A 17032-nucleotide genomic window follows, 5' to 3' on the forward strand; every position below is an offset into this window, starting at 1 on the left:
CATTTTCAAATTTTATAGCCATGCCCATGAGGTCTTTTTCTGATATCTCTTTGTCTTTAGGGTTTTCCGCAATACTTGGGAGAGTATAAAATTTGCGAACAAGTTCAATTATGACGTCTTCCAAAAATGTAGAAGAATACACAGAAGCCTGTGGGAAGGACTGTTTGTTTTCTTTATCAAGTTCTAAGAGTTCAATGATATGGTCATTTGTGGGTAAGTCACAGGGAGGTGATTCTTCATGTAAAAATGGCTGCAGATGGTGGTCCACAATCTCTTTCATAATAAAACCAGCTATTCTCTTGAGGAATGAGTTTCCCTTTTTGCATGAGTCACTCTGTGTTTCATCTCCTAATTTAATTTTTTTCATAATGTTATTACATATAGAGTCAATAAAGTTCTCATTTGCCCTTAATTGCATACTTTCCACATGCTCCTCTGCTGTGGCAAGTCTAATTTCATGTTCAGAAATTTCTGTTATAATTTCATCAGTCAGTTTTGAAGCTGCATTCACAAACTCATGATCTGGTGGCACCTCTTTCTCATTTAGTTCAGTTTCTGTCTCAGATGAAAGGAATATACGTGCTAGAAGCTTGTAACTAATATCTTCTAAAAGGGAACGAGGGAATACAGTGATACATGATGGCAAAACATGGCTATCATTGTTGATGGTGTCAAGCACATTTCTGATGATGTTCTCATCTCGGAGGGAGGAATAGGAAGAAGCTGCTAATTCTCCCAAAACTAATGACTCAACTTGATAATCATAAATTTCTCCTACTAGCAAATAACATATTTTTTTCCCAAAACTAACAGCATCACTTTGTATAGCTCTATAAATATGAATCAGAGATTTATGATCATCTAATATTTTTTTATAAATTAGGCTGACAGTTTTTTTAACTATTTCTTTATATCCTTCTGAAAAATACAGATTTTCATCCAAGTGATCTGCAACTAAAATTTCTGTTGTGGTGAATTCCAGCACAATTGATTTTACTAATGTTGTAACAATGTTAGTTATGTTGGCTTTTGCTTTACATAGGTTTTCAGCGACCAAGACATTATGTGAGAATATATAAAGGATTCTGCATAAAAGCTCAGAAATTACATCCTCTAAAAAGACAGCTGAATTCACAATAAACAATAATTCTCTTTGTTTAGGATCTGTTGCTCTCTGTTGATAAGTTTGACCCACAGTACCTAAAGGAAGAGTTTTATCTCCAGGTAAAAATGACTCAAGATGATGGGTAAATATTTCTTTTATTATATAACTTGCTATTTTTCTAATAGGTATATTATTCATGCCTTCTTTATCTTTTGTAATAGACTGGTATAGACTTGAATGAGAAATATCAGTGTAAATGGCCTCAACCATAGCCTGGATGTCTTTCTCTGAAATCACATTTTGTTTTTCATTTCCATGCTTAATAATGCATATTGCATGTTTAGAAATTATTGACATGGTTTCACCTATCAGCCTCACAAATGTGTTGCTAAAGTCTGACTGCGAAAAGTCTGGGTCTTCTGCATTGCAGTTCAAGGGACTTATCTGAGATAAAACCTGAGTGACTATTTTTTCCAAATGTGTATGTGATAATATGGTAGTATAGGTTGTATAGGTCTGTCTTCGGAGTCTTGATTTACTAATAGCATAATGAACTCTCTTTATCAAAACATCAGCATTGAGTCTTGAATATGATTTAAAAGGCAACTTTGCTATGAAATCTGGATGAATTTGGAAATCAAAAACTTCAGCCAGGATAATTTTAGTTACCCGTTCAGCCAATGTTTTTGTATCATCAAGAAATCCTTTATCAGGTTCCAGTTCATATTCTTGTAAAACTTTGCTATATGCCATGTCAATAATTTCGATCACTACGTCTCTGTGTACTGGTGGCAAACACAATTGTTCCCTTGCATTTTTTAGGATGCCAACTTGAGCTTTTGAGAATTCTTCCATTATCAAATATATGAGTTTTTCAGCTATTTCCAACAGTTCTTTTCCTGAATCTCTTATTGAGTTTATTTGCACAATACCTAACACCCTGTGGAATATTTTGCTTAAAACCCCAGAGATCACATCTTCCAAAAAGGCTGAGGAATAAACACGAGCAAAAAAATTTTGCTTTCTCATATCATCAAAATGTGTATATGATGGAGGAAGTAATGACTTTCCATACACAAATGGATGGAGATGTTGCTGACAGATATCTTTAATGATAAAACCTGCTATTCTGTCAATAAGAACATTGTTACTGCTTGTGATATCATGCTCAACTGCTTCTTTAGACCCAGAGTTTTGCAAGATATTTCTGAATACAGAATCAACGAGATGCTGAGCATCATCCTCTGAATAAATAGATTCGGTTTCTTCATCTTTTGAAAATCGAATTTCATGTTGGGCAATTTTCATCCCAATATCACTGATTAGCTTTGAAGAGATTTCACTGCAATTAATTCCTAATCCACCTTTTGGAGTTTCACTGTATGGAACCATGTTAGATGTAGAAGGAAAGATTCTAGATAACAATACTCTAATTATGTCTTCTAAAAATGTGTATGGCAGCAGGGTGTTATATGGAGATCGATGCTGGCTTGGCTTGGTAGTTTCACTGCTGTCACTAAAGATATTCTGAATAATGTTCTCTGCTGTTAGAGTAGCATAGGAAGAAGCTGACAAATCCCCAGAAAACAGTGGGTGAAATAGATAATCTGAAATAGCTGACACAATTAAATTGGTAACATTTTCTGCAAAAATATCACTGCTTTTGAGTTCTTCATTGTCAACCTCAGGGGCTAGCCCATGCTGTTTCAGAACATTCTCATAAACTGAATTGACGAGTTCATCCACAGTGTCTGTATCTATAATAGGGACAGACTGTTCCTGGTCATCACGAAGAATGCAGATGTTAGCTTTGTTAAAATGGTTATTTATTAAGTTTACTACTTTTTGGGTCATTTTATTGAGTTCACATTCAGTGTTATATTTTGGATTAAAGAACTTTGATAATAATCTGGCAACAATATCTTCTACAAATGCATTTGGATAAAAGTCCATACTTAGTGATGATGGCTTCTGGGGTCTATGTGGCTCCATGACCTCACTGAGAACCTCTTTAACCATATTTGATATTTCATCCAATGGAGTCACTGAACAAGGCAAGCTCTCTCCACATAAAAAGGGTTGAAGATGATTGTCAATAATCTCTTGAATAATGAGACTGGCCATTTGGTCAAGCATAACTGGGCTGTGGCTTACTATACTTTTCTGTATTGACACAAGAGAGTCAGATATTAATAAAACATTATTATAAACAGAATCCACCATATTTTGAAGGTGTTTTTCTGTATATAGATGTTGACAATCATACTTAGTGAGCCAAATCCTATGCTTTGAAATGACTAACAAAACCTTATTTATTATACAGGTGGATATCTCATTAAAATCCAAAGTCATTAAATACTTCTTTCCCAAGCATGAAGCCTCGCAGGGTGGAGAAATGAGCTGAAATAATAGCTTTCTGATGACATGTTCTAGAAATGAGTGTGATAACATGGTGGTATAGCCCATCGAATGTTGACCTTGGTAATTAAATTCTCTCAGGTTGTTTTGAAGTTTCTGCAATATATTTTCAGCTTTAAGAGGGTAATATGAACTAAGCATGATCTTTCCTACAAAGCACAATGGGAGTTGGTAGTCCATACTCTCTTTCAGTATGCCATTAGTTATCTGTTCTGCTATTGAGGTGGTAGCATGTGTCAGATGATTGCCACTGGTAACTTGCAATGTGTATTCCCATGAAACATCACTATAAACGGAGTCAACAATCTTTCTAACAGTTTCTTTATCAATTGGTGGAAAACAAATCCTTTCTTCAACATCCCGTAAAACAGTGACTTGCGCATTGTTAAACTCATTCACCACGGAGTTGACATATAATATATTTATGTCATTGAGCTGAGCTTCAGTGATGTTTACATTTTTGCCCTGCAATGAGGTAGAGAGATTAAGGAAAATGTCTGCAATTATTTCCTCCAGAAATGTGGCAGAGAAAACTCCTGTGTTCATGCCTTTTGGATGTTGCATGTTAAGAATGGCTGTTGCATTCACTTTCCTTTTACCTGGTCTTTGAAGAGGAGGTAGAGGAGGGAATTTTCCTGAAAATTGCTTACCAAATAGGGCTTGTGTTTTGAAATGAATCACCCTGGGATTATTCAGTGGTTCTGTCAAAGGCTTGCTGTCATAACTCATGAATCTTACAGAGCGTTTACCCTGTCTTGATTCTTTTAATTCTGGCCTTTTTCCTTTTGGGAAGCGAGGGAGTCTTTCTCTAGTACTATACATTAAATTCTTGCTTGTAAAAAGTGGACTTCTGGGAAGTCGATGTATACCACATGACAGTTTTTCCATTAAGGATTTTACCAACACATGGGAAGTAATACTAAGCATAGATTCTTGATTTATTTCTGCCAGATTTTCCAAAAGGTCTGACATGTCATATTCTTCAAATGGTGAGCCAGAGTCCATAGTTCCCCTGCAATAATCATCTACATTTTGAAGTATGTTGAACAGTTGACCTTCTACTGAAATTTCATCAGAAGAAGGTCTATCTGTAAGGAAGTTTTGGGCTGTACATTTTTCCAAAAGTATTCTAATAAATTTCTCACATACAACATTCAGAAGAAAAGCTGATTTGGGGGAGAGCCCTGGGTTATTTCTAGGTATTCTAAGGCTTTGCTGGTTACTAGAAGATAGGAACATTTTTCTTGATATTTTACCAGAATCCATGTCCCAATTTGGGCACTCATCTGGAAAAAACAAATTGAAAACAATATTGAAAATTTCACTGACTACCTCCTTGGATTCATGAGTTTTTAGGCTACCAACCAGAGTGCCTAACTTACATGCCAGAGGATTTAGTTTATTTTTCTGTGCTAGTTGATTAATTCGGTGAGTAGGAACTGACTGACAACTTTTGGGGCCTGTCTGTCTTTTCATAGTTTTGGTTTTGTTGCAAATGGGCAAACTATGGCTTTTAAGCCTGGAGAGTAGTTTGTTTCTTCCTCTGCTGTCAGACTGATGCTTTATTCCTATTTCTTTGGACAGAACATGGATCACTCCTATTAAGAGGTCCTGAAAGAGATCATCAAAGTCAGCCACAGCTACTCTTGGGCAGTAAATATATTTTGTTTTCATGGAAACCACTTGTTGTGTAGTGTCTGCCTTTATAATGTCACTATTAAAAAGTATTTGAATAATGATTTCAGAAATGCTTAAAGCAAGTCCTCTGATAAAAATGGGCTGACTTGCAAATACTTGGGAATGAACTAAAATAACCTTGCTAAATGCTGCATCTTGGTTTTCCAGTGATTTCTGCTTTGTTCCATCATCTTCAGTACAGTCAGAAATGCTTGAAATTATATAGGAAATAACCAGTTCAGTGAGATGTTCACAAAATTTATAAAGTGAAGAATCATAGTTAATGCTTTTTAGAGGTTGTTTTGATTCATATTTTTTCCTTATTGGTGTGGAAACAATAGATACTTTTTCATCAAGAGAACCTTAAAACAGAAAACATTACTATTTTTAACATGCATTAATGGAAAAGGTTGAGCATTCAAAATACTATCAATACTTTATACACGAATTTTACCTTGGGGGTAACTTGCTCAAGAAATAGAAAAACCTAGTCAAGAAAGGAACTGAGTTTTCTTCAAATCTCGATTTCTCACATGTGGAACTTTACTTCAGCCAGGAAGTTAAGAAAATAGCCAAACAGAATTCAGATCTCTGTTTGCTTCTTCCTTGTATAGCCGTATTTTCAGCTTTGGGGAAGAGAAATCTTAGGGCAGAGAAATGATTTTCAACTTTAGGTGCAGTGCCCTAGAGTGATTCCAGTGATAACTAGAGACCTCACATAATTCTTGAAAACATTTTCAGCTGTTTAGCTAATTATCCCATTTGGCACTCTATAATCTATAGTAAATTGAACTGAATGAAACTGCTTATATTTGACAGTTTTTGACTGCTGATATTTGACAGTTTTTGACACACAAAAATGGCTGTTTTATATGGCTTAACCCAATATATGCATGTAAGCATTCATAGAAAAGGGGTGCAGGTATCCTATTTGTAAGCATGGGTTTAGAGTACTGTACTTAAAAAGAGCTTAAGTCAGAACATTGGCACATGAATAGAACAAGAAGTTTAATGCCACTGTTCTTGTAAACTCTATCATCAATAATTGCAAAGACTAACTGTATATATCAGAAGTAAGTTGGATCATTACAGTCAATTAACTATGTATGGAACTTCTGACTATAACTTAAGAAATCAGTCTTTTAAAAAAACACATACAAAAACCCTCTTTGAACTTATGTTTGGGAATTGCCTTTAGAGCAGCTGTATTTCCCAAGCAAGACAACTGGATTCATCATGTTCTAGTCATACCTCATGCCCAACAAAATATATCACTTTAAATTATGCCTATTTAATTTCATCTGTTAATAGTGAAAACTGAACAACACTCCTCCAAATAAAAATTATGTAAATGTGTCAACATATTTTTTTCCTTTTAGCATACTGACCAGTTGAAAAACACACAATCAGCCACCCCAAATCCAAGGTTACTTTCAGAGAAGCAATGGATGCAGCTTCTTGGATGTGAGAAGTGAAAACAAAACTCATGGACTTTTTAAAATCTAAAATGATGCCAACTCTTTATAAGTTGTTATCCCTCACTCACCTCTGGCTTCAAAGTTCTTGAAATGTGTGACCACAGCTATAGTAACATATCTTGCTACTAGATGGATTTCATGTGGTCCCAGTTCTTGATCTGCAAAAGCAATGACTTCAGCCTCTTCAAGAGGTGCTATTTTCTCTAACTTTTGGTACTTATCTTTCCATTTTTCCAGTAAAGTGAAATCGTCTCCACTTGCTACAAGGCTTTTGTTTTCTTCTTTGGTTTTAGAGCTGATTCTTTTTTCCCATATTTTAAGCAAGCTTTTATTATCCTTTTGTTCTCCAGACATTAGAGACAAAGGCTTTTCCCTTGATACAAAAAGTGGCTTCATTATTTCTATACTTTCTTTAGTTTGTGGAGTTTGACCTGAGAGGCTATAACTCAACAGCATCGTATTGACAATATTTTCTGCAGCTACACATATTTTGGTTGAAGAAATGGTTTTCTGTATTTGGTTTAGCTTAACAATTGGTTTGGGAAACTCACAGTGATGAACTCTTTGATTTTCACCTTGTTCCATTTCTATGAAGGATGTGGAGTGCTCTGGTGCTGCTTGCCCAGAGTCACCAGATTTCTCAGATGGTTTTTGTAAGACACTGCCTTCTGGGAAAGAGCTGTTTCCTTTCAAGGCTTGATCAAAATGGATGAGGCCATGGGCTTTACCTCTAGAATATAATGGTTTAAGTTCTGATTTGAGCCCTTCCAATGGCTTTCTGGTTTTAGGTGTATCACCTGCAGAGTATCTGATATATGAAAGTAGATTTGCTGAAGTCTTGTCCTTTACTTTTCTATCTTCCTCTGAATAAAAATACAAGCCAGGGATTTGTGGAAGATCATCCCCACCGCTAACTCCCTTTGACTTTGAAGTGTACATTCCCATCCCAGTTGCAAACCTGTGACAATTGGCAGTGTTGGCATTTTCAGCTACTTGGAGCAGATTTTCCTTTGGATGGCTTTTGATGATCGATTCATAGAAATGAGTACACTGGTCCATCAGTGTGCTGATGATCTGACTTGAAGATGGTTCCATTTGGCATTTTTCTTTGTCTAGGTTGTTCTTAATTATATCAAGCATGTCATTGACAATATTAGCGGTATAAGTAAGCAGTTCTGAATGGAATGAGTGAAGCTGTCGAAGGCTATTCTGCATGTTTTCCTGGGAGATCATACTACTTGATTTAGATTCATCAGGAAACTTATTCAGTTGTTGTAACTTGGGTAATATTGTTTTCATTAATGGTTTCTGTTGGACAGCAAAAAAGTTTTCAATAGGTATTTTCACAATTTCAGAAAAAGCACATGTAGTGATATGTTTAAACTGTAGGTCTGCAAATGATTCTAAGATGTTCAGAACCCCTTCCATGATCTCTTGAGCAATTTGGTGGCTAGAGACCCCAAATATTTTGTCTTTCAACTTTGTGCTACAGGTTGGTACACTGCTGAGGATGTTTGTTCTTAAGGAGCTTCCTTGATTTCTAGCAGAAGTTTCTTTCTTGCTTTCTAGCATTTCTTCACCATCTGTTATGAACATCTGAGTCATAAAGTATACCTCTAATTTTTCAAATAGCTTTTTAACAATTTCCTGACCAAATATATTAATTTGTGCTTGAAAACCTTCAGCTCTAAAAGCAGTGCTTTTAAAGTTATGGTACCTACTTTCACAAGCCTCAAGAGGTGACAAATTTAAAAATGAAACAGATTGTTCTAATTCTTTTGTTTTCATTGAAATTTCATTCAGAACAGTCTCAGCTATCATAAATAGCTTATATTTGTCATTTTCTATGTCATTTGATTCTGTTTGCCATTTGCCAAACATTTGTTTTAAAATATCTTCTTTAGGAAAGACTTTCTCTAGCTGGGAAGAAACGTTCTCCAAAGAGAAACGGGCTTCTGGATGTGAAAGAGAGATTGGCCTAAAATTCATCTGTGAAAGTTTGAGATCATGGGAGTATGAGCCTTTTGTTTGGTTGACCAAATTTTTGTTCTTTGTAGCATATAATCCTTGCAAAACTGCATTAACTAATTTACTTGCTGTCAAGATTTGATCAGAAGTTAAAGTGTTTATATTTACCATTAGTCTATTTTGCCTCATCTTTTGAAATTCATTCATAATTGTTTCCAGAATATTGCTTACTATATCCTTGGCATACATTTTTAGTTCTGCAGTGGGGAGTTTTCTTCTCACTAAGGAGTTTTTAGCATCCCCTGTTGATAGCAGGTATGGCAGACCAATGCCAGTATTGAACTGACTGCCTCTAAAAGTCTTCACTCTAGGACTTAACTTGGTCTTGCTTTTGGCTTTAGCACCACTAGGTCCTAGGTGTGGTTTTGCTCCAAATTTAGGCAAAACAATAACTTTTGATTTTGCTTTAGAGTGGGTTTTAAAAGTCGTATTAGGGCTGCCTTTGAAACTAGCTTTAGAAATGCATGGCCTCAGAGATTGCGTTTCATCAGACCAATCTTTAGGGGACAAATTGTTTTCTAGGTTTTGCAAAACAAAATTTGTGATCTTTTTGAGAACCTTTTGGACCAATTCTTTACCCACTTGCAGTGGAGAAGTTTGCAATAAGGTGTTTTCTGAAGAAGCCATACCTCTAAAGCCTGTAGAAGGGCAAACTCGCAGTGTCACATGTTCAGGGGGGACACTTCTTTCTGCTTGTTTCAAGTCCTGAAAGTATGATGGATTCATCAGTAATTCATCATTGCCAGATGCTTCCAGTTCTCCCTTGGTCTCCTTGTTTTCATATAAGGATGTTGTAACTATTGAGAACATTTTTCTGAGAACACTTTCAACTATGTCATTTGCAACACTGCTTATATGTGACTGTAAGGTTTTCTTTTGTGCTGCTGTTGATGTTTTAATTTTAGAACCAGATGTAAAGTGGGGGGCTTCCTTAAATGGAGGGCAATGGTCTATGTCTTCCATTATCCTTTGATATATCTTCTTTAACATTTCCTTAATCACACTTAACAAAGCAGTTTTTTCCTGTCTAGATTCTCCATTTTTAAATATCTCTTCCAAAACCCTTCTCAGGTTTTCTGCTTCTGATAGAATTTGGTTTTGATGTGGGTATTTTGAAAAAAGAGATAGTTCACTGTTATCTTCCATCTTTCTTTGACCAGGCAATATTTCATTTTGTACAGCTAGTTGTGTAAATAGGTTAGGGTTCTGCTGTGAGTAAAACCTATTTGCCTTTAAAGATATTTTATCACATAAACTCTTGAAGATGTTGTAGACAGTTTCACTTGCAATTATGTTTTCTTGGAATGAAGTATTGTTTGGATATGAATACATTTTTTGGATTTCTAAATCTATGTCATTTTTTATAAGCATCAAAATGGTACTGGCAATTATATCAGCATATTCCCTAAGACTACCTTGTGATATATGAATTGCAGGTCTGTGTTTTTCTCTGTAATTAGCAAATGTGTAATCTGTTACCTCTTGACCAAGAATAGTTCTGGCTGTTGAGACTTTTGGGATATTCACATCTGATGGCGTTTGGTTTGCTTCAAGAAATACACTGTAGTTTTGTTTATAATTTGTAAATTCTGGGCCAACAACATATGGTTTTTCTCTAGTCTGAGTATAAAGAGTAAGTAGAAAATCTATTCTTTCTGTGGCAAAAGATTTTAATCTATTCAAAATGGTTTTAGTAATGAAGTGAGCATTTTCTTCACATGGGTCAAAAGCATATTTCTTGGCATCTTGTCTTTTAAATATAGTTGTCTGATTATCATCACAGTAGACTGATTTCAGCTGTACATCTCTTCCCCTTCTTGCAAATGGAAGTATCTCCCTTTCTCTTTCATTCATTGGGTCCATAACAAGAGGTTGTTGATGTTCTGCTTGGGGAAATACACCAGAAAACGTCAGGGGCAATTTTGGAAAAATAGAATCCTTTGCATTTACACCAAGCATGATAGCAGAAGTAAGAGTTTGAAGAACAATATCCACCATATCACTGGAAATCATAGCAACACAAGACTTAGGAACTAAAAGCACTGGAACAGCCTTATTTGCACACTTGAGGATTGTTTCAGAGTTTGCGTCTAAATGTTTCCCACTTATGTTACATTTATTAAGAGTGGATTCTGCAAGTAGGACATTATTCTCATCTAGTGTTTTCTCACAGATGTCACTTAAGATACCTTCAATGGTATCTAGTATTTGAAGTTGAAGTTTTTTTCGATAATCACTTTTATTGAACAGCCTTTCAATAATATCTTCTGGCCGACTTAGATCAATAGCTCTGTCAAATATGTTTTTTTCATATTTACCTTTAGTGGACGTAATACTTAACACTGTGTTAACAGTCTGACTTGGGATCCTGTCAGAAACCACAATATTATGAGCTAAGAATGGATTTTCCATTTCTTTACCTAACTTTTGTTTGATTCCTTGTAAAATTTGTCTAGCCACTTCTGTTGCATATCTATTTAATTTACAGGCAGTCAGGTGACATATTGAGGTGGTCTCTCCAGACTTGTTGTTATCCCCTGAGCAAGAGGAACATTGATCATCAGAATATGAATGTTTGGTTGATAGCCATGGTTGGCTTAAAGCAATCTCATCCTGCTGTAGAGGCAAAGCCATTGGAACTGTGAGATTGATATGAGGACAAAAGAGAGCTTTTACTTTGGAAGTAGCAAACATTTCTAGATTTGTTAATACTGACTGTATAATATCTTCAACTACGTTAATTTTGGTCCTTTTACTGCTACCAAATGTGGACTGAAATGTACCTGGATTTCTGTCCAGTGTGGTAGAATGAACAGAGGATTTTTCTCCACTGGCATGTTCAGGAAAAGAGATATTTGCCAAGCAGGTGATAGTGTTATATCTATTTTCATTTGCATTTCTATCTGTCATGGCAGCAGAAGAAAGTTTTTGAAGTATGGTTCTAACAACATTACCTACAACAACAGTTACATCTGCTTCAGACACTAAAAGATCCATTCTTTTATCCACAGATGGAATTGATTTTTGAGCAAATGGTTTACCTCCAGCATGAGGAGTGTCCAATACATGGGATTGGGAGAGAGTAAGCACACTTAATTGATCAATTAAGTCATCCTGAAAAATTTCATTCAAAATATTTCTTATAATGGGCACAACTGGGGACTTTTCTGGTTCTTTGAGTTCTACTTCAAAATTTTTAAATGTTCTTTCTAGGTCCCATTGCTTAAGAGATTCTGATTTAGTTTCTTCTGGTGGTCTTTCCTCTCGAGGGCTTTCTTTCTCTATATCTGCAAGATCTTCTAGATAAGACTCCGGGTCAGCTCCTCCAGGAAGAAAATTTCCACAGGTTGGCCTGTATCTGTAATTTTCAATGCCTTGATCTTCTGGTTCAGTTTCATTAAACTTATTTGGATGCCCTGCATCTAAAATTAAATTGACCAGATTCTTAAGCACTTCTTTCTCCTGTAGTGGCTTGGTCATACCTGTTTCCAAATCTGGCAAACTCACATTTAATTCTGTTTGCATAGCCTTCAAAATAGTACTTGATACTTTCTTTGCATGCACATACAAAGCAGACTGCAATTGTCTTTCATGTGTGTTTGTACAAATGTTGATACTTTCACTTTCCCAGTACCTCTTATTGTTCTTTTTATTTCCACTGACTATAGTGCCCAGAGTTTCTAAATTTCTATTGGCAAACCATTTCAATTTAGCAAAAACCATTTCAAAGATCTCTGAAGCCATGGCTTCCAGTTTATCTGTATGCTTTACTTTTGTGGTCCCTGTTTTGGAGGCAGTTGTCTTTCCCTTGTTGTTAGTCACCTCTTCGCTACCTGGCTGGATCACACTGGACATCATACTGGAGATTATGTCAGAGCATCTGCTCATTTCCTCAAGGAGCAAAGCAAATGATAGGCTGTCAGTATCAATATACTCTGAGGTAGCTATACATTCTGAATTTGTGTAAATGTGATCCATTTCAACACTACATAATTTTCTAATGATATCTTCTAGAATTGTATGAGAAATGAGCTGAATATTAGACTGCAGTGAAGTGGTTGTCCTCAAATTCTCGTTGATCTGCTCTCTATTTTGTTCATCAGATGGGGGAGAAAATGGGTGGTCTCCTATGAGCTCATGTAACATGTCATATAAGGTATCCCCAATTCTATCTAACACTTGCAATCTGGTACATTTATCAACTTTCTCTTGCATATGAGGACAATGACATTGTTGACCAATGTCAGCAGTTTCATGTGAGATTTTAGACCTTAGCTTATCTGAAGGGAGTATAACATTGCTTTTACCTGTATTTCCACTTAACAACTCACAAATACAAGTTGCTAATGAATTTATCATAATGTCATTATTTAGCCTTGTGACAACAGAGTCTAATTCCTTTTCATAGTCAGCAAAAACTCCTGTATCTATAAAATGCTTGGGAGAGCCACTCTTCCCAAAATTTTCGTTTTTCTTATTGTATTTCAGTTCTTTCTGGATAGCATCCAAAACAATTTTTACCACTTTAGTTGTATAAGTACCAAAGTGAGATTGAAATGAAGGTTTCCTGTCAGGTACAGGCTTTGAATGGTCAGCATAGCTTTCTAGTTTAAAGCAGTTTTGCAATTTTGGACAAATAAATGATTTCAGCTTCTTAAAAATTGTATAGATGATCTTATCACTAATGTGAACTATAGGTTCAGGTGTTGATCTACTTTCTTCAGGTTCTAACCAGAGATCTTTTGTAGGGTCTATGCCAAGTAAAGATAAAAATTTCATCTTCCTTTTACTCTCAAACCATATTTCTAATGGCTCATTATTTGGTATGTCAGCATTACCTAGAGAAGTTTCATCTACTGATGAAGAATGATGGATAATGTGACTATAAGCTATGTAAAGTATTTTTAATACAGCATCTACAACTTCTTGAGCTATTATTTGGATTTCTGACACAGAGAACATCTGGTTCATCCAGTCTTGAGAGGAAAGATCTTGTGGGCTTTCTGAGGTAAGAAGTGAAGCTTCCTTATCATTTTTATAATCTAGGTGACCAGAGGGCCCAGAAGATATGTCTTTGAGAATCTCTGCTAAAATACTTGTAATTATATTTTCTGAGGCTTTTTGTATTTGATGCTTTACATGTTGGCCAAGAAGCAAATGGTCTTTATTCAAACATGGCTTGTCCTTCAAAAGGTCCCTATTATCAAAAGCTGGAAGGTCAGTCTTTAATCCCCAGTCAGGAAATACTAGTTTGCCTTGAGAAGCAGGCTTCGTAGGTAAGTTCATATTTCTTTTGTACTTTAAATCGCCATTTTTCCTTGTTAGCCAGTGATCAGGAAGCTGTTCTTGTAATTTTGCTTTTTCATCTTTGATAGATGAAATCAGCACATTTTCCACAATCTTGTCTATTTCTTTATTTTCATCTTCAGAATAAAGAAGCATGCCAGGAACATTAATAGGCGGAAATAGGCATCCATATCTAGGATCATTAGCTACTCTAGTGCTCGTGAGTCTGTGCTCTTCTTCAGTACCCGAAGGACTACTTAGGCCAGGGTGTCTTCTTTTCTGGACAACTGTCTTTGCTGGTTTCTGATGTAGCTGAGCCAAGATATCATCAAGTAGTTGAAGGATGACCACTGTTTCTTTAGATGCAATGAGGCTTTCATTAAGTCCAATTCGTATATAATTTAATATAGTGCTGATTGCTTCCTGTATATAACCAACCAAAGAGGACTGGGAAAAAATATTTGACACAATATTTTGTATTTCTTCTCTGCCATTCAAACTGGCTGCATCAGGTTCAGCACTGGATTTCCTTTTACAGGCTCTTTGAAGGGACACATATATTGGATCTTCCCTGTGTTGTTGATAAGCCAGTTCAGTTGTGATTTCAAGACGAGCAAGTTCATTTTGCTTAGAAGATGCAAGAGCCATCAGCTTTTCTAAAATCACATGAACCATATCCTCTGCAATATCACTCATGTTCTCCACAGTGTAAGACAGTGGAGCTTTTGAAGTTTTTTCTTCTGGAGAAATGAAATGTTCTCCACTGATTGGTAAGTCTGATTTAAAGTGAACTGAAAAATTTTCTTGTGAAAATACTTCAATACATTTTTTCTCAACAACAGACTGTAACTTATCAAGCATGCTTTCCATAATTTCAGCAGCTGCTGAGGAGATACTGGCACTGGAAATCAAGTCTCCTTTGTCAATGTCAGTTTGGTCATCCAAAGTTTTTGCCATAACAGAAGAAAGAATAGGAATGGTTTGGGTTAATTCAGACACCATTTCATGAAAGATATTTTCTAAAATCAGCTCAGTTTCCTCTTTTAGATGATGTTTGAAGTTATCAAAAACATTCTTTAACTCCTGCATCTCCTTTACAACTTTTGCTTTTTCATCAGTAGACAGTGGGTGTTCTGAGCCATCTGTTTTAGTGGTAGCATCTTCAGATTCCTTTGTGCCTGTTTCAATTGGTGCAGAAAGATGACTGTCAGATTTGCAGGTTTTAATCTTAGGGGATTCAGCAGTCTCATTATTTTTAGGTCCAGAGGTTTTACATTGTCTTTTCCTGTGATGAGTTTTTCCTGTAACTGTTCTTTCTTTGTGGGCAGAAGGTGGGCTTATGGGTGCTGCTGGTTGCTGTACTGACCTGTCAGCTGTGTCTTCACAGACCTCTGCCTGAAATGCCTTACTTGCTTCATATAGAAGCATTTCACTGCACGTGCTACAGCAACTCACACTATTTGAAGAGAGGGTAGAATCATCAGGCAATGGGTATACAATATTTTGCAACCTTTCTTCATATTTTGTGATGGCTGGGTATAATATACTAGTCACTGCAGCCACAACCCAGATCATTATATTATGAATTATACTGTTCAGTTCTTCTGAAGTTACCTGGAAAGAAGGTAAGCAAGACACAGGGAAATCACATATGAATTTATTTTAGGGATAGTTTAATTCCTTGTATCAAACAATATATAGCTAGAATCCAGCAATGGTGTATAGAAAGAACACAGGAAAGGATCTATTTAGAATATCTAATTTCAAGTTGGTTTATTCTCTGTGGCTGTGATCTATTCTTTTAATAAGATTCCCTTTGATTCAAAATCCCTTGGAACTTTGATTTTGAGCATTTATTGCTGACCATAAATGGCTTCTTGGTTAGAAAAAATAGCTAAGTGGCTGGGCCAGATGGCCTTAGCAGATATATTCTGAACATTTCATCCTAAAGCAGCAGAATACACATTCTTCTCAAGTGCACATGGGACCTTCTCTAGAATAGATCACATACTGGATCACAAATCAGCCCTCAACAGATACAAAAAGAGGGAGATCATACCATGCATATTTTCAGATCACAACACTATGAAACTTCAACCACAAGAGAAAATTTGGAAAGCCCTCAAAATACATGGAGGTTAAAGAACATCCTACTAAAGAATGAATGGGTGGGGCACCTGGGTGGCTCAGTTAGGTAAGCACCCAACTTCGGCTCAGGTCATGATCTCATAGTTTGTGAGTTCAAGCCCCGTGTCCGGCTCTGTGCTGACAGCCCAGAGCCTGAAGCCTGCTTCAGATTCTGTGTCTCCCTCTCTCTGCACATCACCCACTCACACTCTGTCTCTCTCGAAAATAAATAAACATAAAAAATTTTAAGAATGAATGGTTTAACTAGGAAATTAAAGAAAAAATTAAAAAATACATGGAAGGAAATGAAAATGAAAACACAACAGTCCAAACCCTTTGGGATAGAGCAAAGACAGTCCTAAGAGTAAAGTACATTGCAATTCAGGCCTATGTCAAGAAGCAAAAAAGGTCCAAATACACAACCTAACCTTATTTAACACCTAAAGGAGCTAGAAGAGGAGCAGCAAATAAAGTGTAAAGCCAGCAGAAGAATGGAGATAATAAAGACTAGAGTAGAAATAAACAATATAGGGGTAAAAATAAAAAACAAAAACCCAGTAGAACAGATCAATGAAACTAAAAGCTGGTTTTTTGAAAGAATAAACAAAACTTATAAACCCCTAGCCAAACATTAAAAAGAAAAGAGAGAGGACCAAAATAAATCATGAATGAAAGAAGAGACATCACAACCAACACCACAGAAATACAAACAATAATAAGAGAATACTATGAAAAATTATATGCCAGCAGAGTGTGCTATCTTGAAGAAATAGACAAATTCCTAGAAACTCACCCACTACCAAAACTGAAACAGGAAGAAGTAGAAAAATTGAACAGGCCCATAACTGGCATAGAAATTGAATCAGTTATCAAAATCTCCCAAAAAACAAGAGGCCTTGTTTCTTCCTTCCAA

At 36.0% G+C, this 17032-nt stretch overlaps 1 protein-coding gene across 1 annotated transcript in view; it reads right to left on the bottom strand.

The window, feature by feature from the left end:
- The window catches only part of LOC144233307 (fibrous sheath-interacting protein 2-like), an 80451-nt gene that overhangs the window by 20496 nt on the left and 42923 nt on the right, over nucleotides 1–17032 (bottom strand). Inside the window, 3 exon segments of the mRNA XM_077766152.1 lie at nucleotides 1–5562; nucleotides 6747–9142; nucleotides 9200–15606. The exon segment at nucleotides 1–5562 is cut by the window's left edge and continues 1573 nt beyond it. Coding sequence (XP_077622278.1) covers nucleotides 1–5562; nucleotides 6747–9142; nucleotides 9200–15606 — 14365 coding nt within the window.

This window comes from Crocuta crocuta, unplaced genomic scaffold, assembly GCF_008692635.1.
Source record: "Crocuta crocuta isolate KB4526 unplaced genomic scaffold, BGI_CrCroc_1.0 scaffold1133, whole genome shotgun sequence".
NCBI classification, from domain to species: Eukaryota; Metazoa; Chordata; class Mammalia; order Carnivora; family Hyaenidae; genus Crocuta; species Crocuta crocuta.